General features: G+C 44.6%; 1 protein-coding gene across 3 annotated transcripts in view; it reads right to left on the minus strand.

Annotated features, from left to right (window-relative positions):
• ESRRG (estrogen related receptor gamma) overlaps positions 1 to 24,581 on the minus strand; it is a 519,096-nt gene extending 494,515 nt beyond the window's left edge. Inside the window, exon 1 of one of the 3 annotated variants that reach the window (XM_039883372.1) lies at positions 24,435 to 24,581. Coding sequence is in view for 1 of the 3 variants with exons in the window: in XM_039883362.1 (XP_039739296.1) it covers positions 22,804 to 22,928 (125 nt within the window). In the remaining 2 variants the exon portion in view is untranslated. Of the gene's footprint in view, positions 1 to 22,803; positions 24,052 to 24,434 lie in introns of those variants that run through there. The other 2 variants (XM_039883368.1, XM_039883362.1) reach the window with 2 other exon arrangements.
• Positions 24,582 to 26,488: the final 1,907 nt, after the last annotated feature.

The following is a 26,488-nucleotide window of genomic DNA, read 5'->3' on the forward strand; positions in this document are numbered from 1 at the left end:
GAGGGAAGGAAGGAGGGAGGGAGGAGGAGGGAAGGAAGGAGGAGGGAGGAAGGAGGAGGGAAGGAAGGCAGGCAGGCAGGCAGGCAGGCTCCACACGAAGTTGCCTGGAGTCAAACCCTTGCTGACCACTTAATCAGATGATGTGGGACAAGTTATTTACTGCTCTGTGCCTCACCTTTCCCCATCTATGAATGTCACTAATCATAGTATTTACCTCCGAGGGATGCTAAGAGGATTAAATTAAGTGAGATAACGTATATAAAATGTTTAACACAGTGCTTACAGTTTTCAATAATATTAAGTATTATTATTAATAATACTTGTATGCTAATAATTCTTAAATCATAAATTCTAGATCAGAAATCTTAACCTCCTTGCCTACCGCTAATAATACATAGATGTCCATCACCATTTCAAACTGACCAGATACCAACTTGAATTAAATATTGGCCCAACTTCTCAACTTTATTCTAGCTTTTCTATTCCCAATCTTGGTCCAAGATCTCAATTACCTATTGGGTCATTAAGTCCCCAAACCAAATTTATCTCAGATTCTTTCTCCTACCTTACTCTACTTTCCACGCCAAATGCACACCCATCCACATGCATGATCACTTAGTTATAAAGTCATGTTGATTCTACCTAAATATATTTTTTTTCTACTCTGTGTGTGTTTTAAATCAATATTTATTAAGATATTACATGCCAGGTCTAAATTTTGTGCATGCATTAATTCATATAAATCTTACAACAGCCTGATAAATTGTTATTATTATTATTTCCATTTTAAAGAGATTAAAATTGAGGAACAAAGAGGTTAATAAACTTTCTGGGGTTCAACCAGCAAGTGTTTGTAGGAACTGGGAGTCAATCACAGTGACTAATATTTAATAAAGGAACAAAGAATACTCAATGGAGAAAAGATGAAAAACAGAAAAAAGATGATAAGAAAGAAAAGATGGAGAAAATCCTAGTCTCTTCAATAAATGATGCTGGGAAAACTGTATATTCACATGCAAAAAAAAAAAAGTAGATACTATACCACTCATAGAAATGAACTCAAAGTGGATTAAAGACTTAAATGCAAGACCTGAAACCATAAAACTAGAAGAAAACACAGGAAAAAGCTACTTGACATTGGTCTTGGCCATGATTTTATGGATATAACACCCAAAGAACAAGCACGGAAAGCAAAAACAAACAAGTGGAGCTACATCAAACCGAAAAGCTTCTACACAGCAAAAGAAAGTCAACAAAATGAAAAAGTGACCTATGGAATGGAAGAAAATATTTGAGGAGGGAGACATAAATGAGATCAAAGGGGCAAAGCACTTTGTAAATGATACGGGGCTATAGGAGAGTGAGATATCATTATCTTATCAGCTGAGCAGTCCCCACGCAAGGCCTTGAAGCCATGGGACTGGAGTGTCTCGAGGTGGAGACGGATGTAGGAAAGGGTCTGGAACAGGAGTGGCAGGTGGCACAGCTCACTGGGCTTTCGGGCAAGGAAAAGTAGAAGAAAATAGAGACATCATCGTGTGATGAAACACAGCAGTTTTCCCATTCATGATACATTCTCATATCTGACATTCTGAATTTCGCAACATGAAATAATTTTTATAAACTCTATGGTTTGAGATTCATCATAAAACCTTTCCTAACGGATAGTATTCCCATGGTAACAAATCTTGGGGAAAGTTCACATGACAGGTTAGTCTCTTGGAAAGAGCTTTTGCAGGATCATGGGTTAAGCATAGTTCCATGTGAATTCATCTGCATAATTAAAGTAAGTGCAATAGCCCATCTACTTGCCAGTCCCAGTGGCCCTCTCAAGCCCAAAGATCCCATCAGACTCACATCCAAATTCAGCTCCATTCCCGAAGTGATATTCTTCTTGACCTCTCATCAGAGGTGTTCCAAGAAAGCTAATATCACATCATTATCATCATTCTGGTCTTGTGCTGCCTGGATATTTGAACTCCATAACTGAACTCTGCATTCCTATAATCAAATCCCCACCTTGCTCTAGGCATAACCCTAATAATTGTTTTTTGTTTGTTTTGTTTTGTCTTTTTTTAAGCTATCAAATGTTGTACTCAGTGTGGTTCGGGCATGTGCTAAGTGCTTTATTACTTTTAACATCACAATAACCCTACCAGGTATGCAGTATCTTGCTTTTCATAGACTTTACCAGAGTTGGAGTTTAGAGAGATTAAATAACTTCGTCAGGGCCATGAGTTAGTAAGAGATGGGGCCAGGATTGGTTTAAGCTGTTCATCTCCTGAGCCTTGGTCAAATGGTATGAGTCCTCGGGTCCTCCACACGGGCTCCGTGCATGGATCCTTTCTAAAGCCAAGGTCACTGCTGATTAGTCTTCCCTAGACTCCGTACCTGGCGGGAATAGCCACCATCTTCCTACCACACGCGGGACTTCCCTGATGTGCAGGAGCGCCCACCCATCTCCATGGTAACAGATTCTGCGCACTAATGTGCTACTTAGACTTCCTCCCCTAACCTGCACGTGGATGATCCGCCCAGTGCCTGCCTCATCCTAGTAGCCATCTGTGGTCTCAGTGTTTTTGGCTCATGATTTCCAAGTATGTAAACTTGCTGGGCTTTGTGACCTTGGATTTTCCTAAACAGAAAGTTTAGTGGTCATGAAGTAGAAACCAATAATAATACTGGCCTCCACATTATTTCACTTTCTAGATAAGCAAAACTTGAGACAGAATAATTTCCATTTTAAGAACTAAATCAGAGTGACTGAATCAGTGTGGTGACATCAATTGTCCGTGTAGAGATTAAACATGAATGCAACATCCCCAAACTGGCAACCACAATGGTAGACATCATTGCTAAAGAATAAAATATATGTTTTCTTCCAAAGACAACAGATGAAGAGCTTGGAGTTGTCTAAGAGAAGGAGCCTCGCTTAGCAGGAGCGGGTAGGTAGCCTTCCTGGTAAGATCAGCTATCCTCTTACCAGCTGCTTGACTGGCCTGAAGTTTTGCTGACATCTAACACTGGCTTTGAGTTTTGTCACCCTGCCCCTAAGACCATGACCTAGTATCCAATCTTACTGCCTTAACCTTGATGACCTTGTTTGCTTGACTTGAGTTGTGCTAAACTCACTCCTATCACTTGGAAGTGGACAGCAGTATAAAAATTGTTCTGGGCAAACAATAGATTTTGCCCGATTTGAGGCTTTTACCATGCTCTATATACCTCTCATGATTTAAAACTTGGTCTCTCTGCCTTCTCCCTCAGTTTACCACCTACCTGGAACAGAGAAAATTTAAAAACTAAAGCAATTAAGACAGGTTAAATAGATCTGGATGTATTGATTAGATTGATCGCTTGCTATATATTCATTTGTTTTGCAAGCTAAACAAAGATGTTTCAGCAGAACTCATATTTTCCCTAATCTCAGTATCCTCTGGCTGATGTTCATGGTCTGGCTTAATCTTAGGATCTGGAGAAAAAATAGAACAAGAATCTTTGCCACTCTGTTATATCAGAAAAATTAAAAATAAATAAGTGACAGTATTTCACGTCTCCTTCTAAGGACACTGGATAATCCGATAGACCTTGCTCATGTTCACCAGATTTTATATGATTCCAACTTTTCTGCTTCGGATTAAAAGCTTAGGTTGCATTAATTTTTATTACCCAGCATTCGAACGACAACTGTAACTTATTCATGTCTCAGTTAAATGCCAACAATTCCTTGATAGAGAGAGGCCTGTGTGAATTCGAGTCATCTTCTTTTACTTGGAAGCTGAAACGTATACATAGAGATTGCACTTTTTTTCCCCTTGGCCTTAGTTTGGAAAGTTTGTTTTATTAGACAACAGACATAGGAAAAGGTTTAAGTTTTCCTTAATAGCTGCATTTAAATGCATATATGGACATTTCATTGTAGAGAGTGAGACTGGAACTTCACGGAGAAGTTACTATCAGCTATATGGTCAGCTTCTATGCTCAAACTTAATGCTGAAAGATATTTTAAAAAACTCTCCTAAAATTCAGTGTGAGCTGCTTATGCACAAGGGCCACGGGATTGGCCTCCATACAATTATTTAGGATGCTGTAAAGAGTGTTTTCCATCTTTCTTATGCTTGGAAATAGATTTTATGACTGCTGAGTCAGAGCCAAAAAATATATAATTTTATGCTGTAAAATACCACCTTTTCCTTTGGCTGTGGAAATTTATATGTACATATTTATGTGCTTATATAAATAAAAATTTTCATAAACAGAGTGGCCCATTTGAGATGAACTCTATTTAAACATGTCATTCCTGACTCTGATAGTATCTCTGCTATGCGTTAAAAATTTTAGTACCTGCCCGTAACTTACCAAATCAAAAACAAATACCCTAAACTGGCATTTAGGTCTCTCCACAATTTTTAAAAAGTTTTCCTGGATTTTCTCCTCATTCTTACCACACAAATCCCCAACCTATTCAAAAGAAATCAGGTGTCGTTGCCATTATATTCAAACCTTTGATTCTCTCTGAAACTCCAATATTATTTCCATTCGTCAAAATTCTGGTCACCCTTCAGATCGCTTCATAATATTACCTCCTCGTAGTCAGTCGTTACCTGTCTGTTCTTATACATATCATTCCTCCACCACTTGGACTTCCATAGTTCATTACTGCTCTCTCATGGTATTTACCAGAACTTTGTTTAATTAAATCGAATAGATCTTTTAAAAAATCATTAAAATAATACATTTACAGCAGATTGCATGCACACGTATGTTAGAATTGTGATATCTGGTAGCCCATTCCCAAAATGCAGTGGGACAGTCTAAAAGACAAGAGCTTCCCCATCACGCAGATTTTGGACAAGAGCAAACGCACAAGAGCAAAGCTTCAGCTTAATTTTGTCACCGAGGTGCTCGGAAATGACTCTGTGTCGACCAGTGGAGAGAATATTCCAAGAGAACTTCATGGCATGAAATGGGAATGTGTTACGCAGGCTTTGAGCGAAAACACAAAGGAAATTGGCTAGAAATTCTGCATTCTGTCCATATACTCCTACAGGTCCGGATCAGAGACAAGCCCAGGCAAGAAGTATGAGACCTAGGTCCTTTTCTTTACAATAAATGCATTCAGATGTGTTTTGTCTGTTTGTTTGTTTATGCTCTGGACTGAACTAGGTGAAGTGTGCAGTAGTTCTGGATATATCATCAAAGGAGCCTGGAAAATAGCAAACGTTCTCAATTTTTAATGGTAGTAAAGGGGGATATGCTTGCCAGGTGCCATATCGAAGTCTGTTTAAGTGCTTTCCTAAACTACACACTGCACTATCTCACCAAACACCTCCCTGCCCTGGGGAATGAGGAAGGCCTCTTTCATCTGCCCTCACAGCCAGGGGGGCCAAGTACTCTAGATAGAAGGAAGTATAAAGTCACCCACTCACTCTACCAGAAGAAGTTGAGGGAATGACGCAGCTGACATTAGCAAAGCAAAAAGACATGAGTGAAAGAAAGACCAAAACAAGAAAGAGGCTAGTGGCAAAACGGTCACATTTCATGAATCGTTCGGGTGTTAGTGGACTCTAAGAGGTTTAATTTCTAGCTTCCAGAACACACTATATCCTTAAATGCTCTTTAAGTTGAGGTGGGTGAACCCTGACCTTTCTGAGGGGTAAATCGTCTCTGTTCAATTAGTTTCAAATTCCAAGCCACACTGTCTCGCCTATGTTGTTGCTCAATAGAGAGCTTTTCAAGGCCATGTCGTAGACTGCAGCTACCATCCTCCTTTTCAGCAGTTGGACCACAGATGACAAGCACAGGGTGCACAGCCAGCCAGCCCCGCCCAGCCTACGCGCCCATGATGGATATTGCTAACCAGTCATGGCACCCTTTCCCACACATGCCACACGCGGTCTCAGGACTGTTCTCAACACAGTACTCCGAAAAGCATCCACCGGTTGATCACAGTGAGTTGAAACCATTATACCACCTCCGTGTTAAGGAAATCCCTTCAACTCACCTGAACGTCTGTTTGGGCTTCCGAAGTGTGATTGCCTTTCACCACTTTGTCCCTCTGATTCACAGATTTCAGCTTGCCCATAATCAGCAAACCCTCGCCCATCGGCCTCTTTCTTAAGCGCATCCTCCAAGCTTAGTTTATTACTGAGCACAGGGATCACTAACTTTGATTTTTGCTGCGAGTCCTCAGTTTCCAAGCCATTGCATGTGTCCAAGCTTGAATTTTACCCAAGTGACTCCCGGCTTCAGTTTCCTACTGGTAGAGTCGGCCCTGCCTCCACTCTAGTCTTTTCATGAATGCCACCTGCAGTTAGAGGTCAAATGCCCCACTGTTTCCAGAAAAGTTCTGATTTCTTTTATTGTTTGCTCCAAGTGTGCAACCACATACAGTTTAGAGCACAGCATTTTAAGTGTTTGCTTGTCTAGCTCTTCGACCAGACTGAATAACTTGAAGGGAATAGACCTATCTCCCTTCTATGACTCTCCAGAGCATAGCACAGTACAGGCTGTGTGGCTGATGTTCAATAAATGTCAGATGAAATGAAAAGAGTCTCATTCGTGTATGTTCCAGAACAGCTTCTCCCTGTCTGCCCCCACCCACCTGGTTTGGGCAGGACAGGAAGTCACATTCTACAGATTGAGACTGTAAACACCGCACGCCATAGCCTCTCTGTCGCATCTCCGCTTGTCATCCTGTTCACGGCACCCGACCTCACCGTCCTCCTTGCCCAAACATGCCAGGCGTCCTCTCCCAGAGCACCTCTGTGCTCGCTGTTCCCTCTGCCCGGCATGCTCTCTCCCCGGACTACCACAAGGCTGGCGTCGTCACTTCCTCCAGTCACTTTCTCCTCGATGCCTTCCCCCGCCAGCTGATCTAAATCTCACCCTCCCTAACATTTCATACTCCCTTCCCTTACTCTTTCTTTTCTTCACAGTACTTCTCATTATTTTATAGCCTATGTTTTACCTACTTATGATGTTCATTACCTGTCTCTCCACTAGAATAGAAGCTGCATTAGCCAAGGGACTTCTGTCTGTTTCATTCACTACCTGGCTTCTGGCACAGTGTCTCGTATTTAATAGCTGCTTGCTGTAAATCTGATGAATAAATGAATGAATGAGTTTATAGCAGGCTGACTTCCAATCTGTAGACTATTTCACAATGGAAATTTCTAGTATAAGTAGATACAGAGGGAAGGGAAGACTGGAGGAAAGTTTAATTAATGTATGTTTTTTTCCAAGATCCTGCTCTCATGCTCGTCTGTTAAGTTGTCTGGATTCTATGTAGGCGTTAGCGATAAAGTAGATTAAGATCGGTACTTTTCCATTTTATAGATATAAATATCTTAATTATCCTGAGAAGAATGTACAAAGCCATCATCTTGGAGAGCAGCAAATGCTGGCAGGTCCTCGCTCTGGCTGTCATTTCATTGGCCAGTTCCCAAATAGAGTATAATGATTCGCTACTAGTTCAAACCAAACTCATAACAACTCATGATTTTTCTGACGTATTTAAAGAAGTGAGCTAACTCCTGCACAATGCATTGGACTTATTAACTGTATTTTATCAAAAAGCTAAATGTTTTGACCGGATGATGCTTGCTTACAGTAGACGTGGTAATAGATAAAATGAATTTTATAAATTAGTGGGGGGAAAAGTTCCTCATACCCCCTTAGTATTTTAAGAGCCATACTGTCAGAATATTCTTACTGCAGTCTAACTTAGATATTTTCTATTATAATTTTGACATCATTAGTGACAAAAAAAGAAAATAAAAGGAGACATTATCATGTCACTAAGAAGGTAGCAACCACGGCAAATCAATTCCAACTTGCAGACACAGCACAGGGTGGTTTTAAGTCTGCTTTGCTGCCCACATCCTTTCTGCTTGGCTTCCTCTTTGAATCTCTTTCCCATTGGTGATTCTGCTGGCTCTCTCCCCCTACATCAGCCCCTTGGGTCAGTGATAAGTATGGAATTGGCAAAAATCTACAGAATTAGATGATTGTGGACAAATTAGGAAACTGGGTGTCTTACAAATGGGATATTCAGTAACTGAATAATTCTGGGCAAATCAATCAACTTCATTAAGGCTTAATTTTCTTATCTACAAAATTGGAACTTAAAGAACACTTAACTTATAGGGTATTTAGAGTGCTTTAAATGCCATATTGATGATAGTTGTTGCTATAAATAATAGCATATACAGAGAAATATATCATAGAGATTAAAAACACAATTTACAGTTTGTCATAACCCGATTCAAATCCTGATTCTGGTACTAAACCACTTTGGAACCTCAAAAAAGCCACATTACCTCTCTGTGCCTCAGTTTAGTGATATACGAGATAGAGATAATACTTCATGAAATTTTGTGAGGATTAAATGAAGTTAGATGACTAAAGAATAAAATTAAAGAATTTAATGAAATTAAGTAAGTTTCCTGTGACATAGTAAGTGCCCACTAAATAGTTGATATTATTATAATTGTTAATAAATCCATTTTTATGCCCAGGCTGGTAACAATGCTTTGGCTTTCCCTTTGCAGTACCGAATCATCTTGAGGTCTTTGACCTTGACTAATGACACTTGTATCTTCAACTTCTATAGAATAATTTCTGATACCTGCAATACTTTTAGAGAGTATTTATAGAAAGCAGTTTTAAAATAAGTCAGTTTAAAAGGTCAAGCAGATGATGAGTATTTAATGCTTCACAAAAATGTTCAAAATTCTTTTTTCTGTACCAAAAGTTGTGCTGACCTTGCTCTCACAAATCTATCTTTGTCTCTGTAAAGCCCACACCTTAAGCATTTCCTAATGTAACAAGACTAGCTAGAAATTATTTAGTGCTTACTATGTGCCAGACCCTGTTTGAAGTATTTTACCTATATTAACGCTTATCATTCTTCCAACAACCTTATGCAGTAAGTATATTACTAACCTCATCTTAAATGTGGGGAGACTGAGAGACCAAGATTTACATAACAGGACCAAGGTTATGCCACTAAGTGGCTGAGGGGAGACCTGACCCAGGCAGTTTTGACTCTGGATCCCAGGCTCTTAACCTTTCTGCTCAACATCTTCATGCAGACACCGACAGTTCTAAGACTCACAGGCAGCTCAGCCATCTCTGTGGCCTGAAGATACTGGAGAGCAGCCTAAGCTACTCTCTGCACTGTAGACCTGGCCTCCACGTGTGTGACTATGTTCAGTCATACTCGTCACCGCCAGTCATCAAAATCAGTATGATTGGGCCATCAGTCACATGACACTCGATTCTGATTCTCATCCTTACGACTTACAAGAACAATTCTGGGCTCATTCGAGCCCACCACTGTCCTCTCTGCTCACATTGGAGAGTGACTACACAATCTTCCAAAGGAAGAGGATGAATCACACACGCACTTACATACACACTCACACACTCATAGTAATGGAATACACACTCTGGGCTCGATTACCTACTTACTTCATTGGGGATAGGATAGGTATGAGTCCTTATAAATATAGATTCTTAGAAAAACACTAAGGAATGATTTATCCCATTTCAGGATTAGAGTTGAAGACATTCTCGGCCCCGTTGGGGTTAATGAAACTAGAACGGTGCCCTTCCTTACTGCGCACAAACGAAATTCAAACAAAGTCTCACACGAGCCGGTTTTAAGGGCCTCACCTCTCAGACACACCACGGGGCATTTGCAGACTTGGTTTTGTCTCGTCATACACAGAGGGAGTTTGTGTGGTTAGGACTGAATTCAACAGGCTCAAAACACTGTCTTGTCATTCCGACCCCAAGGAAGAGTAGTGGCCCTTTATCATCAATTCCTTCCCATCCATGCTGTGAAAGCAACCCAGCAACGGACTGTGTAAATACCTGAACCCCTCTTCGGATGTCCCCTAATACTGAATGCTAACCTCCAATATCTGATGAAAAGAATGAGAGTGGAAAAAAAAAAATAAGCCTGGTTACATTTCTTTTGTATATGCCAACGCTTTTCCCATAGATTCATCCTAATTTCATCCTAATCATGCAACATAAAAACATAGTTCATTTTTTCAAGTGTGATCTCTGTGCTTTTCTTGTAGCTGGGCTGTATTTGATTTACTTAGGAAAGGATTTCCCTTGAGTAAACATTATATGGTTTAAAAGAAAAAAAAAAACAGAAGCATTATTTGAAACAAAGGTTGGATTGGAAAGTAAATGTAAACTTAAGGTTTAATTACATCCTGTGCCATTCTTAGCCAGGGATTTAAAACACTCTACGATTGTGCCCCGACCTGCCTTTCCAGTGTTTCCCTGCCCTTCTAATTGGTGTGGGAGAAATTGTGTGGCCCGTGGGGTCAATTAGATGATTTATTCCTATACATTCACTGGATCGATATTATGTGCAAGTTATAGTCATAGATACAAGAGATACAAAAATGAATGCGATTAATAATAACAATAATAAATTAATGCTGATCCATTTCTTTGAAAAGCTCAGAGTCGAATAAAGAGAAACACACAAAAGTCATTATCATCCAATGTTTGTGAAGTAACAGAAATATGCTTAATGTACAAAGAAATGGCTCCTCTTAGATATGCCCAAGGTACCTTGCATTCAGACTGTCTCCAAATTCATGTTCTCCTCATGTTCCAGACACCACCTCCACGGCTTATCCTCATCCATCCAGAAGCACAGGCAGCATCCTCGGACCTCCTTCTCCCTGATCTACCATATCCGGTCCTAATATGAATTATTTCCTCTCCACTATCACAACCCTAATTTCCTCTCACCCAGGGAAAAGGAGCATTCTTGACTCAAAGGTGGAGGGACACCAAGCAGAATCCCAAAGAACGAGCCTTGCTCACTTTCCCCCCGTTCACTACGCTCGGCCCACACCATTTGCCCAACACATCTTTCCACGACTTTCCACTCTTCATCAAAACTAGCGCAAACACGTTCAGGTTTAATCGTTCTTTTGGTCTTCATTTCCTTACGAAGGTTCCCATGTCACATAAAACTTACATTAAATAACTCTGTGTGATTTTTCTCCTGTTAATCTGTCTTCGTCAATTTAATTTTCATGCCCATTCAGGAACCCTAAGAGTGTCAAGGAAAAGTTGTTCCTCCCTTATAATCTCAAATTCCCTCCTAACATTTGTACACACTGTTACTTCTACCAACGATTCACTTTCCTCACCTGGTTAATTCACCTTTCTCATTTCAGCCCAAGCATACGTCCTTGGTGAAAGTCTCCCCTGTACACCCTTACTAGGTCAAGTTCGCTGACTCTGGGCTAAGCATTGTGCCCTTTTTTCTTCTTTAGAATATTTATCACAGGTGTAATTTTACGTTTGTTTGTGGGAATATCTGATTAATATCCAACTCTGCCATTGGACCGTCAGCTTCATAAGGACAGGGACACTGCCAGTGTCTGCTCTTCACACCCAATGCTTAGCACAATGCCTAAAAGGGACAGAGATTTGCTAAAATTCACAGAGGAAATGAAACATGGCAAGGAAAGAGTGATGAGCTTTGCCTAGAGAAGAGTTGAGACCCTGTCACGGAAGAGGTGTCAGCTGTGCTGGGTCTTGAAAAATAAAACACACAGTCGGTCGTTAGGCAGAAGAACATAGACGCAGAGACACAAAGACGCCAAACGCTCCGACAGTGCTCAGTATAACTGAAGCCGTGGGTGAGGTCTGTTTCAGGGAGGGGAATAGTAAAGTGTCGCGAACGAGGCTGGAGAGACTCAGGAACTAAAACCACAGAGGGCCTTCTGTGCTCTGCAAAGCAATTTGGACTTTTGCCATGGGAAATCACTGAAGGGTTATAACAAGGGAGTAAAATGATCATCAGATTTGCATTTTCGAAAAATCACTCTCATGGCAGCGTGAAGGATGTCCTTGATAGGCTGATACTGCAGGCAGGGTGACCACTTGGGAGGCCATCCTACAACTTACTCGACGTGAGAGGTGATGACGGCGACAGCCAGGGCAGTAGCAGGGGGTTGAGTGGAGTGGGCGGTCTCCAAAGACATTTAAGAGACAGAAGTGACTGGCAGTAGAGAATAAGGCAGGAGAAAAAGTCACTCTGTCTCCCTGGTCTCTGGCCATCCGGGAGGGTAGGGGGGTCGCTAACCCAGTTAGGGAGTACAGGATAAGAAATCAGGGTGTGTAGACAGCTGAGTGGGTTTCTAAAGCCTTCGAGGTTTAATACTTGGGAGACTTTGTGCCGGACGATGTTTGTCCTCCAAAGTCCTCCTCCTCTGTCAGCTGAGCACATAACCACCTACGAGCAACCACGCCACGCAGGCTCCCTGTGTTCACATGACTAAACTCTCAAGAATGGAACGGGAGCTGGAGTGTGCAACTTCGGTGTCATGCGCTCAAAAGGAAATTGCTCGTCCTGGATCTCTTCTCAGCTGGCCAGAAGTTGGATTGGCTTTCACTATGCAAATGAGACAACACCTTAGGGAAAGGCAGGTAAATGCTATGGAAAGACTGGAAGGGTCAGCGAAGCAGAGAGGCCAGACCAGGCATCTCACTCGGACCTCTTATTCTGGGGAAACGAAAGCAAAATAAAACCTCACTTACTTAATTCACGGTAGATTGGAATCTTATTTAAAAGAGTTTCTTTTAGGCCCTAAATAATGTAGACTTTCAAGTAGAGAAGTCCAGTTGGCAACTGTCTACACCAGTCTGAACCTCCAAAAGGTCTGGACCAACAACGGGGAATTGATCTCTTTTAGCACAAAGATAGTAGTTAAAACCATGAGAATCAAATTTAAAAGGAATCACTCCAAAGGCAGACCTAGATTTGTATTCCAGCCAAACTCCTTATTATGTATGTGATGTCGAGTGAGTTACATCTATGAGCCTGTGTTGTATAAGCCTGTGATAATATCTGTATTAGTTAGGGTGACTCCAGCTGCTACAAAGATCAATCTCCACATTCCCAGTAGCTTAACCCAAATGCGTTTCTCATTGACGTGAAGTCCAGTTGCAGACTGAGTGAGGCCCAGGCTCCTCCATTCTTTCTCCCCTAGAAGTCCTCCGTTTACAGCCTTCTCCCTTCCATGGTCCACGGCAGAAAGCGCACACATCCCTCTCGACCACGTCAGACAGGAAGGTACGTGCACATTTCACCGTGGAGGACCATCATTTGGTCCCAACGAGACGCCAAGGGGCCCGAGAAACGTGGTCTCCCCTCCTTGGCAGTCACTTCCTAGTGGAAACATTATACAATGGAAATGGTACACAGATCTTGGTGAACAGCGGCCTCAAAAGTAATCTTCCCTGCTCATTGAGAAGAGAAAAAGCAAAAATGGATGGATAAGGCACCTAATGGCATCTCGCCTCTGAGGAGCTCTCCGGAATGTGAAGTTCTTCCTTATTCCCCATCGGTTCCCCTTCTCCTTGCACCCTAAACACACTTCTACTGCACCGCGAAGAGATCTTACATTTTCCCGTTTCGCCGTCTTCATTCGCATTCCTGCCTTTATCCACACAGCCCTAAGCCCGTGGCTTCTCTTCGCTGCTCCCCCCGCTTCCCCTCCACCCATTTTTCAAGGCCGATCTGGTGGCAGAGTCTCCTGGACCCGGCCTTTTCCAATTCTTCCCGTCCAGGTTACACATGTGGAAGGAGCACGCCGTTCTGATCACCTCTGCGTTTAGCACCTGTCAGATATCGGTTTGGCGTTGTCACAGTTTGCGTATTTACCTTTCCCGTCTACCTCTGAGCCTACGCTGTAAACTCTCTCAGGAAGCGACTGCATTTAACGCCTCTTGTTCGAAGCGGCTAAGAGTGTAAACCGCTTTTAGGCCTTGCGTTGAAGAGATCAACTCTTAGACATTCAAGGTCTCCTCACAAAGAATCAGAAGGTGGACATTTATTCAGGCCACGGTGAAAAAAGGGGAAAAGGCAGTTTGTCTCAAGCCTTCATATACTCAGGTGGTGGCTACCTGAATTCTTCCTTTATTTTACTTTGTAAATCCATAAGGAAGCTTGTGTGGAAAGACCTACCTGTGAATAAAGAAAGCACTTAACGAATAATACGCAACATATCTTTAAATATTATGATAACTAAGAAAAACAAACAGCTCTGAAGAGGCTTCTTTAAGAATGCTCCTGCGTGTGAATCGACGAGGTAACGTGGCAGTCCTCCGGGACATTTGATAAATGTCAATAACCGAACTATTTAAATCTATCCATCAGGGACACACAGCGCTCTGAGTGATCTGAGCAGCTGCCAACTCACTCTGCTCTGTGCAGATACAGTCACTGCCCGGAGAGAAGACGGAGAAGAAAGAAAAGGCCTGGGAGGAGCTGGACGTCGGCAGCCCACCGAAAACGCCGGCATTTCCCCTTTCCCAGCAACTTTCCTAATAAAAGTAGGCAAGGCGTAGACAGGAAGTACTTTTCAGCAAGTAATCCGACTATACGCACCGAGCCAAAGGCTGGTGTCCCTCAGATAACAGGCGGCCTCCAGGTGTCCTGGGCCCCACGAACGCTGCTCGTCCCACACCTGTGATCCTGGATGGCCTCAGAATGCCTGGAGGACCCCAATCGATTCTGCTGCCTTCACCGCTCCCTCGCTGGGAGACCAGAAACACATCTGAGGATCTGCTCCAGGTTCAAATTCTCAGCCAGTCCAACCTCCGAAGGCGCCCCAAAGCGGATCTGTCCCCCTGGGTACTGGTTCTTGGACGAAAGTCCGCCCACTGCTTCTCTCGGTGCTCACTGGGACATGAGCGCAGGACTTCCCTGGGCACGGGGTGCAGTAGGGGTCCATTTTTATGATGCATCCCACATCTCTCCTCGTGCCACGGAGCTGGGCCTTGCGGCGGGACACAGAATCTCACTGGGATGTGTAATCTGGACTGTGATCCACACGTGTTCAGTAAGGCACTAGGTGAAGAGCTGTTCTTTATATCAGGGAAGTTGTGCTGAAACTGGAAAATACCACCAGCAATAATCTTCTCTCAAATATTCACAGTACCTGTCAGGTACGTAGAAGCCTCCGAAATCTACCTGTTTCTGAAGAACTCTATCGAACTCACTATTTCACTTTATATCAGGGAAGTTGTGCTGAAACTGGAAAATACCACCAGCAATAATCTTCTCTCAAATATTCACAGTACCTGTCAGGTACGTAGAAGCCTCCGAAATCTACCTGTTTCTGAAGAACTCTATTGAACTCACTATTTCACAGATTTGTTTGTCTACAAGAAACAAGGGCAAAACCCTTATTAACATCTTCCCTCAACAGAGTGGGTTCCCTAAGCCAGTGTCGATGCTGTTTGCTTCACACAGACTTGACACTTCAATAAATACCTGATGAATTAATCAATTTCCATGGAAGTAGGGCCCCACAAAACATGCTTTATAAAACTATGTGCTAAAAACATCACATTTCTAGGAATACTTCAAGCAAGGACAACCTCTCCAAATAGAAAGATCCCTTTGAATCTCTTATTTGAATCCCAATTTGTGAGGTAACGTTTAATAACAGTACACTGGCATTTGTTGCTAATGGCCAGAAAATTTCTCTTTTCCCCTCAAACTATCTTTTCTTAGTGTCAAATTAACCTAAGCAAATATTTCAAGACTTTTAGGCTTGAGACCAGTGATAGCTTAAAATTTACCATGTATGAAAATCTATTGAGTGACCTTAAAAATGCCGAGGGCTGGGATTTTGTTTGTTTTTAGAGCAGGGCGCAGGACCCTAAACTTTACGCAAACATCCAGGTCATTTTGACGTAGGTGTTCAGGTGGGACACACTCTCAGAAATGCTGACCTGAGATGTTGTGGCAGAGGAGCCCTTGATGTAGTATCAGAAGCTTGGGGTCAAGGCTGGGGTTTGCACCCTCACTAGTTGTGCGGTCACGGGCAGTAACCTCTAAACCTCACTTTCCTCTCTGTGCGAGTCACAGGATGTCTCTTCACCTACCTGGCTAGCACCTATCCACTCGCCTTGTAGCACTACATAAGGAGAAAGCATTTATAAAACTCTGCCCTTAAAGTACAGGCACTCAATACACATTGTGCAATGAATCAATAAGTTCACAGTTATTTTAACATTCTCTAGCATTAAACAAACTATAACACAGCAAGCGTTCAACATGGAAAGGGTTTCTGCTGTTGATTTAAAAACACATGACAGAGCTGGGCCGATCATGCTATACTCATGCCTGTCAGTCACCCTGACGATCTGATCCACAGTACCTGTGCCTCATACTTATGGACACATTGTTGGCCAAATCACAGCAAAGCCTAAGCTCTGTGACGCTGGCCACAATGCACAGAACGTTGAAATATTTCCACATCTTCAAAAAACAGACTCTCAATTCTTAAGTGGACAAACACCTACAGTAAACGTTTTCGTTGTCATCTATACATTTATAAAAGAAGGTTTTTGCTTATCAAGTATCCTCATTCATAATAATTAATCAGTGCTCAAAAATTAGAATACAGTGGAATACATGTAATGATAATATGGTACTAAGAGTATTTAATTCTTTCTCTAGTCAGAAGACTCTTCTCGGGCCTGCAGCCATCAATGACTGCTGTGAACGCTACTCAATATCACTGCTTGAACCCTTTGAAAACACAAGAGATAGAGCTGATGGTTTCCCAACTGGGAGGCACAATTTAAAGGCTGCCTTTTGGAACAGATCTGATATTGCTTGCTCTTTACCTTTCGTGCATTAAAACAAAACAAAACAAAACAAAACAGAAAAACAAAACTCTATGACTGAAAGACTTCTCTGCCTCAAAGACTAATTACTGAAGATTTTGAATTAGTGAAATTTTTACTATATTTCCTATATATTAATATGTATTCATTTTTTTGTGTTGGTTTTCCAATTTTAAACTCTTAAAACTTAAGTGTTTATTCCACATTCAGGGAATACCTAGCCAATGTCTTTGGGTCATTGACATGCGTTCATGATAGCAGCCAGAGAACTTTGCAGAACTAAATTCATGCCGTCACGCTTGTTTTCTGTGTTTATTATTGCCTTTCTGCTTAATATTTTGGTTGTGATCTATTTTCCTTGCCTGTGCCTCATGTGGGAAGTAGCAAATGTGATTGACCGCAAGGGCTCATGCTGGTAAACAAGTAAATAAATCAAGCCAGTTTTGGTGACCCCATCAAAAGATGGCAGTGACAACTGAGCCACAGCTGACTGTTGCCACAAGAGAAAGCAACGATGCAGCCTCAGCATTCTTAGACCATCTACATTTCAAGAGAAGTCTAGTATGTAACAGGTACTCGATAAATATTTATGGAATCAATTAATACAGAGACCACGATGTTCATCTGAACACTCCAGATTTTTAAATATAAGCAGCATAATGTAGTGGTAAGAATAAGGGCTCTGGGGCCAGACTGCCTGGCTTCAAAATCTAGCTCCACCCCTTATCAGCTCTATAATCTCGGGCAAGATAAATAAAAACTGCATAATTCCGTTTTCCCACCTGTAGAGTGGGAGGAAATAATAGCACCTACTTCATAGGACTGCTTGAGAACTTAATTTTTTAATATTATTAAATCTTAGGACAATCCCGGGTGCATGGTAAGTGCTACATAAACAAGGAAATGCACACTAAAACTTTGACATGCCTTCCAAGTTTCACACGCATTGTCCCATGTTTTCCCTCACTGTCACTGGGGGATGAAGATGAGGAGACTGACAGACAGCCAGGCACGTGGCCCATGCAGGGACTCTGCGCGTGGACATTTCCAGCGGTTTGCCCAATCGCATACTCCCAAAAATGACAGATGCAGGAATCTAGCCCGAGGCTTCTGATGGACACAATCAGAGGTGTCTAAATCAGTGTCCTTCGTCAGCTCTCTTGCTCAATAATTAAATCATTACATAAAAATGAAGATCTGATCCAATAACCACTATTTGGTTATTTTTCATTCGTAAATTAATTGTCCCGAAGCAGCCAATTTGAGAAAATAGGTAAAGTCCTTCTATTCCATGCTACCTATTTATAGTCTTCATTTTCTATTAATTTTTGTTTTTAACACATTTTGCAATAATTTAGTTTCTCTTCTGTCCAACTTCAAGATATTTCTCCCAGGAATGTTACAAATTTTAAATTTTATCGCCCAGCTGCAAAGACATGCCTGTGGCTGTGTATTAGAAGCTGCTAAACTAGGAACAGCCTGTTGATTTTCCTGGTTGCTGTTGGCTTAAGGAAGATCCTTAATGTTATTTAAACACTGGGGACTATTTGAAATTTCTTGGTAGATCAATTTGATAGTGATTAAAAAAAAAAACTACTGTCAACTTGAGATAAAAGATCTCATTCACTGGGGCGTGCACTTTATTCAAACAACTCAGGGTTTCTTTAAAGAAAAAAGTCAATATAGGCCCTACCCGTTTCCTTTTCTTGAACAACAGCAGAAAATTTACACATTCCCTGATAATCTACATTTTGAAAAGTCATTGTTTGGGCATTAGAGAAGAATCTTCTCTTTTTTCAGAGTTTGGAGTTTTAATTTTTTTGCTTTGTATTGTGTTTAATATGGAGAATGCACTTATTGTTTACAATAACTACTACTAAATTGGACTTTATCAAAAATCAAAAACTTCTGTAAATTGTAGGGCATTATTATCAAGAAAGTGAGAAACAACCCAGAGAATGGGAGAAAACATAAATATTTGCAAATGGCATATCTGATAAGAGTCTAACATTCAGAATATACAAAGAACTCTTACGATCCATCAATGAAAAGACAAACAACCCTGTTTTAAAATGAGCAGAGACCCAAGACAGTGACTAGAAATTTTTCTAAAGAAGCTATTCAAACAGCCAATAAGTGCACAGAAAAAAAGCTTAGCATCATCAGTCCTTCAGAACATCAAAACCACAGTGAAATACCACTTACTAGACATGGCTATAATAAAAAAAAAAGAAAAAGAAAAAAAAAGGAAAGAAATGCTGGTGAAGATATGGAGAAATTGGAACCCTCAGATATTTATGATAGGACTATAATTGCTGAAAACAGTATAGTGATTCCTCAAGAAGTTAAACAGAGTCACAATATGACCCAGCAATACCACTCCCAACAGATCTGAAAACATGTTCAAGCACAACCTTGTACACAGATGTTCATAGCAGCATTATTTATAATAGCCCCAAAGTGGAAACAACCCAAATGTCCACCTACTGCAGAGTGTGTAAACAAAACGTGGGGAATCCATAAAATCAAATGTTATTCAGACTCAGAGAGGAATGAAGTACTGACATAGGCTACAGCTCGGATGAACCCTGATCACTTCATGCTACGTGAAAGCAGCCAGACACATGAGACCAAATGCTAAATGATTTCAGCTGTAAAATGTGCAGAACAGGCAAATTCATAGAGACAGACTAGTGGTTGCCAGGGGTTGGGAAGAGACGAGCATGGGAGTGAGTACTCTTGGGTATGAGGTTTCCTTTGGGGTGATAAAAACGTTCTGGGTTTAAAAATAGTGGTGATCATTGCACGTCATCGTGAATGTAATGAAAAGCCACTGCACCGTAGCCTTTAAAATGGTTTAAATGTCGAATTGTATGGTATCTGATATTTTACATCATAAAAAAAAAAAAATATTCACTTGAAACCCAGGTAGGAAAAGCAAGAAGCTTTTCTTTCCATACAAAGTAAGTTCACACAATATTATTATCACCCAAACAATATTAAGGAGTGAGATACTGCATCTAAGAAATCGGTGGCTGGCAAGCTGTCTTCGTTCCCCTTATCCCATTGCATCATTTATAATGAGTCCTTTGCTCTTGTGTGGCATTTCTGGTTTGTCAGTTTGCAGTAGAAACTTTAACTTCTCTGACGTTATATTTCCACTTTCAAATGTTTCCTATTAGTAGTTTAGCCAATTTGGCCATCGGTGATTAATGAATATATGTGAGAACCTTCTCTCTTCTAAATTACATTAAAATGTTTAATTTGGAATAATAGAATATTGATGACTTCGGTATGAAGAGGGATGTGATTTATCATAAATCAGTAATTTGAATATTTCCTTAATTTACGTGAGATAAATGAAAACGATCATGTATCTGATTAAAAAAATGAACATTGGAGAATAACCAATTATTCAATAAACTTCCCCCAAAAAGGAGACAGATTTTCTCCTGAAAATAAAGGTATTTTTTAACCATTAAAATGTTAACAATTAAATAGAGATTTTATAAATAGGTCAGTAGAATATACTCTATGCTCCAAACTTAATTTTTCTGAGCTGCGAACTTTCCTGTCAAATGGGTTATATGAGGGAAAATGTTGAAAACTTTAAAAGCTGGAAAAATGTTTCATTTAAATATGCATTTGTTAAGCAGTTGATGGCAGATTCAGTTAGATCAGAGGATATAATTGTAAAGAAACATAACAAAGTTACCTGGAAAGTTCTGCAAATAAATCTAGTTGTCAACAAATTTCAAAGACACAATTTCCTGAAATTATGTTACACAGCTGAGCTATGATTTTAGAATCTCAAAGAAAATTTCCTCATAAAAAATCATGTTTATTTTTTTTAGGACAGGCCTACTTAAATGCTAATATGACCAGGTTTATTCCAAACAAGCAGAAAGAAAGGAAAAAAAAAAAAGAGCAGGAATTTAAATAATCCAGGTTTAAAAAAAATGACCGTCACTTTCATCTCAAGTTTGTGTCTCATTTAGGTGAAAACAAAGGTGGTTTTAGCCAGAACTACCTGGAGAATTGTAGTGGGAATAATCCTGTCTCAGAAAAGCTAACCATATCTGGATCAGGTACTGTTATTGTAAGGAAATTTGAGAAATCTAAAAACTGAAACCAACCTGTTGAAGGTGAACGAGGACTTGATGAGAATAAATGCTTATGCAGTATTTTGTGTCACAATCAAGTGAGACAGCAGAGTGCATAGGAGACTTTGCAGGTAGCATGTGTATCCAATGGCCAAATGTGAAAAATGCTCAGGCAGAATGGGGTGAACAGTTACACAGGCTGAGAATCCCATTCCTTCAGTTAAGAAGGGGAAACGTAGCTACGTAGGTGACATGTAAGAGAAAAGCATTGAGTTCATGGAAATTCCTTGTCAGATGGTCACTTAGTTCTCTGCATTCTCCTTACTTCCCTCCATTTGCTTTCCAGGCCTCATCTCCTTGCCCAGGTAAGTGTAAGTTTAATGATCAAATGAACCCCAGGAAGGAGGCTGTACTCAGCTCCTCTAAGCTCTCACTTAGTAAGGAAAGTCTCTGCCGAGAGCACACACAGGTTAGGAATTACCCCACGGCTAGAGCCAAGAAAGACTGTTCACAGGGCGTGGAAAGGAACTGCTCCGGCTTTTTGGAAAAGTGGCCATTTCCTTCATGCACACACACCCAGCAGAGTAATTATTTTTTCCCAATCAAAGGGCTAGGCAAGGAAAAGGAGAAGGGGGTCCTGGGGTTGCTTCTCATGTCCTTTTAGTCCCCAGGTGGCAGAGCCACACTGTGGAGAGCACCAGATGGTGACAGAGAGATGGTAGATGAGGCTGAAGAAGACAGAGACTCGTCCCTACAACTCTTTGGGTCTGGGATGGTTCCAGCTGATTGTCTCAGCCCTGCCACACAGCAGCTCAACTTAGGGCCTCTCGATGCTCCGATTAACCATAAAACGGTGACCACTGTTTATGACGACAATCTAAGGCCCACTCGCAGGTGGCACAGACAGCACAGGTGGCACAGGTGGCACAGACGGCACAGACGGCACAGGTGGCCGCCTCTGCCCAGCCCTCCGGCATCATTTCCCTCCCAGTGCCTCTTCTCAGGGCTTATAGGTCACACGACCTGAAAGGTCTCTATGAGGATGATCCCCTGTCCTGCCACTTGCCAGAGTTCCTTGAAAACAGGAGCTTTTGGGTGGAGAGTGGAATTTCTTTCTTCATTCACTAGCTCATTTGCAAACAAACAGCCCCACCCCCACCTCCTTCTACACACATACAGTCTATTCTCTAGTTTCCTATGGACTGTCATCTTTACTCACAATGAGTAACTCTGGGTCCTCCTATCTAGAGCCCCTGCTTGCTTGCGGGGAAAAGCCTCAGAGTGTCTGGAGGTGACGCACTAGGGGCAAACTGCTAAGGACAGGGACAGAAAAGAATGGGCAGTCTGCGGACAACTAGAAGGCTCAGGCCAGCAGTGTAGAGAGCTCAGAGCAAGTTCGTTTTATTTCACTGAGCCCAGGAAGCTCCCAAATTCTAAGTTCCCATCAGAGATCCAAGAAAGTCCTAACAGAATGGTCTAGGGGTGTGCTCCTCTCCCTCGCAGTCCTGGAGTCTGGCTGGCAGAGCCCATCTTCCAGTCCCGGTTGGTTCTGGGCCTAACAGGACTACAGGGTGCTGGAAAGGGTGAGCTCGGCCTCCTTGTCTTTGCCTCGCTCCTGAGCAACGCGTGTATCGAGCAGTGGGGACAGGGTGTTTGATAGTGGCTGGGGGTCGGGAGCTGGGGAAGCTGAGAAACCCAAATTACTCACACCCCGGGCAAAGCGTGTCTGCTGGCCACCAGGGAACAGGGGCCGGCGTTATTCCTGAGCTGCCTCCATCGCTCTCAAAACCTTGTGTTTTTCAAATGGGGACAAGGAGGAAAACTGCACCTAGAGGACATTCTTCCCCCTCATACATTTTATTTATCACGTTTTTTCTCTCTCATTTCTCTTAATTTCCATCTTCCTTATTTACATCTCGTTAACGCCTTCCTTGTTTTCGTCCTTTTAGGATTTACAGAAAAACTAGATGCTCAGACAAAGCCTGTGACAGGAGAGCTGAGTGGCACTTACTGTCGGGAGTGGGGTGGGGGACAGACACTAAGACGCCGCACCCCCAGTCCCCAAATTCCGACATTCACGGGGCTCCGCCAATAGTTTCTGGCTATAAAGTTGTCCAAAGTTTGACATCTACCCATAATCCCGAACGCAGCTCAGGGATAGTAGCAAAAAATTTGCTTCTACTTTGAACTTGACCGTTGAGATGTTGAAAGCTGTTTGGGGCGGGCTGGGGTGAGAATCAGGGCAGCGCTGGGCAAGGTAGGAGCGGCCCCCGTCCTGTCTGAACCAGACTGTCCCTGCGGGGTGAGCTCGGGAGAGAAGCAGGGACACGTTTCTGTGGCGGGGAGCTCTGGGAGCGCACACTCTGAAAAGGAAGGTCGCCTTTCTGTGGCACGTCCACGGTCTGGTGCAGGGGCTTCAGTCCATCCGCAATGGCAGACTGAGCGCTTCGGGCATGCGACCATAGGGGAGTTCCAACTGTGCCATCCACTGTGCGAGGGGACAGTGGCGGCGGCTGGGAAGTTATTCTGGGAGGACGCAGGGCCCTGCCCGCGAGAGAGGAGAGGCTGCCGCTCTCCCCTCGCCCGGTTCCTAACTCCCCGCCTCGGCACTGGGGTGCTCATCCTCGACCACACGCCTCCGAGCCCCGGGTTATTTTCAGTCACAATCTTCTCCACCTTCCCCCATCCCCAAATATCCTGTCTGCTCTGGGGGAAAAGGGTAGTTTGACCCGCGGTGCGAAAATCTCACGTTGGCCGCTGCGCGCCTGCGAGAAAGCCGGCCTGACCGCACGCAGCCGGGGACGCACGGCGCGTCCCGCGCCACAGACGCGCGCACCGCGGCGCTCGATTGTCCCGGCTCGGGGAGCGTCTCCAGCTTGCCCCGCTCCCCTCTCCCTTGACGTCTCAGTTCTAAAACACTGAAGCACCGTCTAAACCTCTTCCATTTGAAGGGAACAAGGTCAAGGCCCGGGGACAGCCACGATCTGCTTGCGCCTTTGCCATCTCCGCAAGCGAGTGCTGTTCGCAGCCGCCCATGGAAAAGGCGTTCCAGCGCTCAGATCTACATGGAATTGAGAGACCTAATTCTCGCCCTCTTCCCCGGCTGCCCAGCCTGTGCCCTTGTCCTTTCCCCTTTCCTCCCCCGGAGGTTCTGAGATTCTGACTAAAACCTCAGTCCTAGAGGGATGGTCTCAAACGGCGAGGCTTAGCGAGCACTGCATTCCCATCCGGTGCTTGGTGACAGGGCGGAAGGAAAGGTGGCTATCCAAATGCGCCTGTCCCCTCCCCCAGCACGCGGGCCGTGCTCCAAGCCGGCTCCGTCCAGCACCTCCTCCACCCCCAGCCCCCTACAGTTTTCTCCTTAAGAAACACACACGCCCAGCCCACCCCGCCTCCCACGTAAAGGGCAGTCTGGTCTCTTTCTGAGCCCAGATGCAAACTCAGCTGGAAGTTGAGAGCAGGGGAGAATCGGAGATACGCGGAAATGGACAGTGCAAAGGGGAGGGAGGAGAAGAGGGAGCTCGAGGTCCGAGGGGCAGAGGAGGAGGCCAAGGCCAACCCGGGGAGCTGCGGCCGAGCAGCAGCGCTTCCCACGCGTCCGCCAGGAGCGCGCGCGCGGAGCTGGGTCAAGTGCGGACTCACATGGTCTGACTGCACAGCGGCTCTCTCAACTACTGCGGGTGGGCGCTTTCGGGTCCGCCCGGCCTGCGATCTTCTCCCCTGCTGCCTGCGATGTGAGGGCAGAAACAAAAACAAAACCAATCACGGGACCCGGTCCAGACCGGCCGCGGGAGGCCGCAGAAACCTCTCCCACTTCGCTCCCGGGAGCGGGCGCGGGGATCCGGCAGCCGCGTGCAGCCTACAAATAGCGAACTTCGACAAGGAAGCAGCTAACAAATGAAAGCGGCGGGCCTAAATTTGCGCAGGATCCCCTTTTCCCGGGTCTGCCCGACCACCCCTCCGGCCGGCCACTGTCCAGGCGGGATTTGGGAGGGGACAGATTTGGAGACGACGGTGGAATTTAATTGTATCAGAATTTACAGTAGTTTTGTTATTTTTGCGGGGGAAGGGGGTGAAACCACTGTGCCCTTGGACCCTCCCTACCCGCCCACCCCCACCCGGACACTGCAGGCAGCAGCTCCGAAGGGCCGAGGCCCAGAAGAGCGGGCTCCTGGGGCTTAGCTGTAGAAGCAGTGGTGTGTGTGTTGGGGGGAGGGGGGGAGGAGGGTGGAGGGAGGGATTTCCCCTGGGATTCCGGGAGAGACGGAGGGAAAGAGGGAAACCGCCAGGATTTGGGGTTTCCTTTACACAGCAGGACGGGAACTTAGGTAACCTCGAGTTTGGAAGGGAAGTGCGAAAGGATGAGGACAGAAGGGGCAACAGGGACACTCCAGGGCCACTGACCCCCCCCCACCCCCCGCCGCGCTAACCCGGGCTAAGTCCCCACTCGTCAGGGGGCCGCGAGCTCTCAGGGACGCGCGTGCTGCCAGGTGGCACCCCGGGTCCTCTTCACTGGACCCCGGGCCCGAGGCCCGCTCACATCTGCCCGCTGACCGATAGGACCCGGTCTGTTTGACCCGGATCCTGAACACCACATAGGTGCACCCAGCCCTTTGCCTTGAGCCAGGGCCAGAGTGCGAAGGGTGACTGGGTCGGCTCGGTTTTCATTTCATCCCAGGGGCTTTCTCAGAAATACCTGCCTCTCACTCGCGACAACAGACACTCACTGTCCCCTCCCGACTCCCACTCCGGGAGGTTGCTTCACTGAACTTATCCTGGCTGTCTCACGCCCACCAGACTCAGGAAGACAGGCGATCGGGGTGCGGGGGTGCAGAGACCGGGGACACTGCAGGGGACAGCCCGCAGGTGAGATTGCAGCATATGGAAAGGCTCCAAGCTCCACACCAGGCCCGCGGAGTGGGCGACCCCGAGCTGGGAGAGGGGTGGGAGCCAGGGAGGCTGGTGCTTGCTCTTTTCCTTGCCTACCCCGGCCCAGCGCCGCCACCGTGCCCTCCATAAACGTATATGTTGAACGCCGAATCTACCCCCACCCGCGGGAGAAAATCCAAGAGGGTCGCGGCGCAGCTGATGCGGGTGGGGGAGGCGTTGCTTCCCATTGGCGCTTCTTGGATCACCACTTCATACCAGTTACCTCCCCGTACACCGCACGCAGAAAAGTTACTTTGTTATCCCCAGAATCCAGCCGAGTTTGGAAGGAGAAGAAAAGGCAGAGGTGCTAAGCCGGTACCAGGGGCCGCTCTGCCTGCGGGGTGTGCCCACCGCCCCTGACTCCAAGCGGGCGGGCGCGTGCGTCGTTTGCAGCCCCGCGGAAGCCTGTGCTCCAGGCGCAGCTGCGGACCATGGCGCTTCCCTCGCGTCTCCAGGGGCCTGGAGCCCGCTGGGCGCCCCCTTGGCCCGGCCCAAAGCAAGCCGTAGAGTGCTCCCAGATGGAGCTGGACGGAGTCTGGGAGTCCCGGGGCTCTGCTGCCTGGCTGGAGCTCCCCTTGCTACGTACCTGTCCCGGCCTTCCCGCTCTAGCTGCTGCCCTGGCCGCGGAGCCCAGCCCAGAGCCAGCCGCCTGCAGCGGAGCCCGCCCCCGCCCTCTCCCAGAAGCTTGGCCAGATGTGGGGCGGGTCTCGCGGGCCATTGGGTCACTGCCTGTTGACGAGGATTTTCCCCCGGCTTTTTCGGCCCCT

This window comes from Pteropus medius, unplaced genomic scaffold (assembly GCF_902729225.1).
Source record: "Pteropus medius unplaced genomic scaffold, Ma_sr-lr_union100, whole genome shotgun sequence".
Lineage (NCBI taxonomy): Eukaryota > Metazoa > Chordata > Mammalia > Chiroptera > Pteropodidae > Pteropus > Pteropus medius.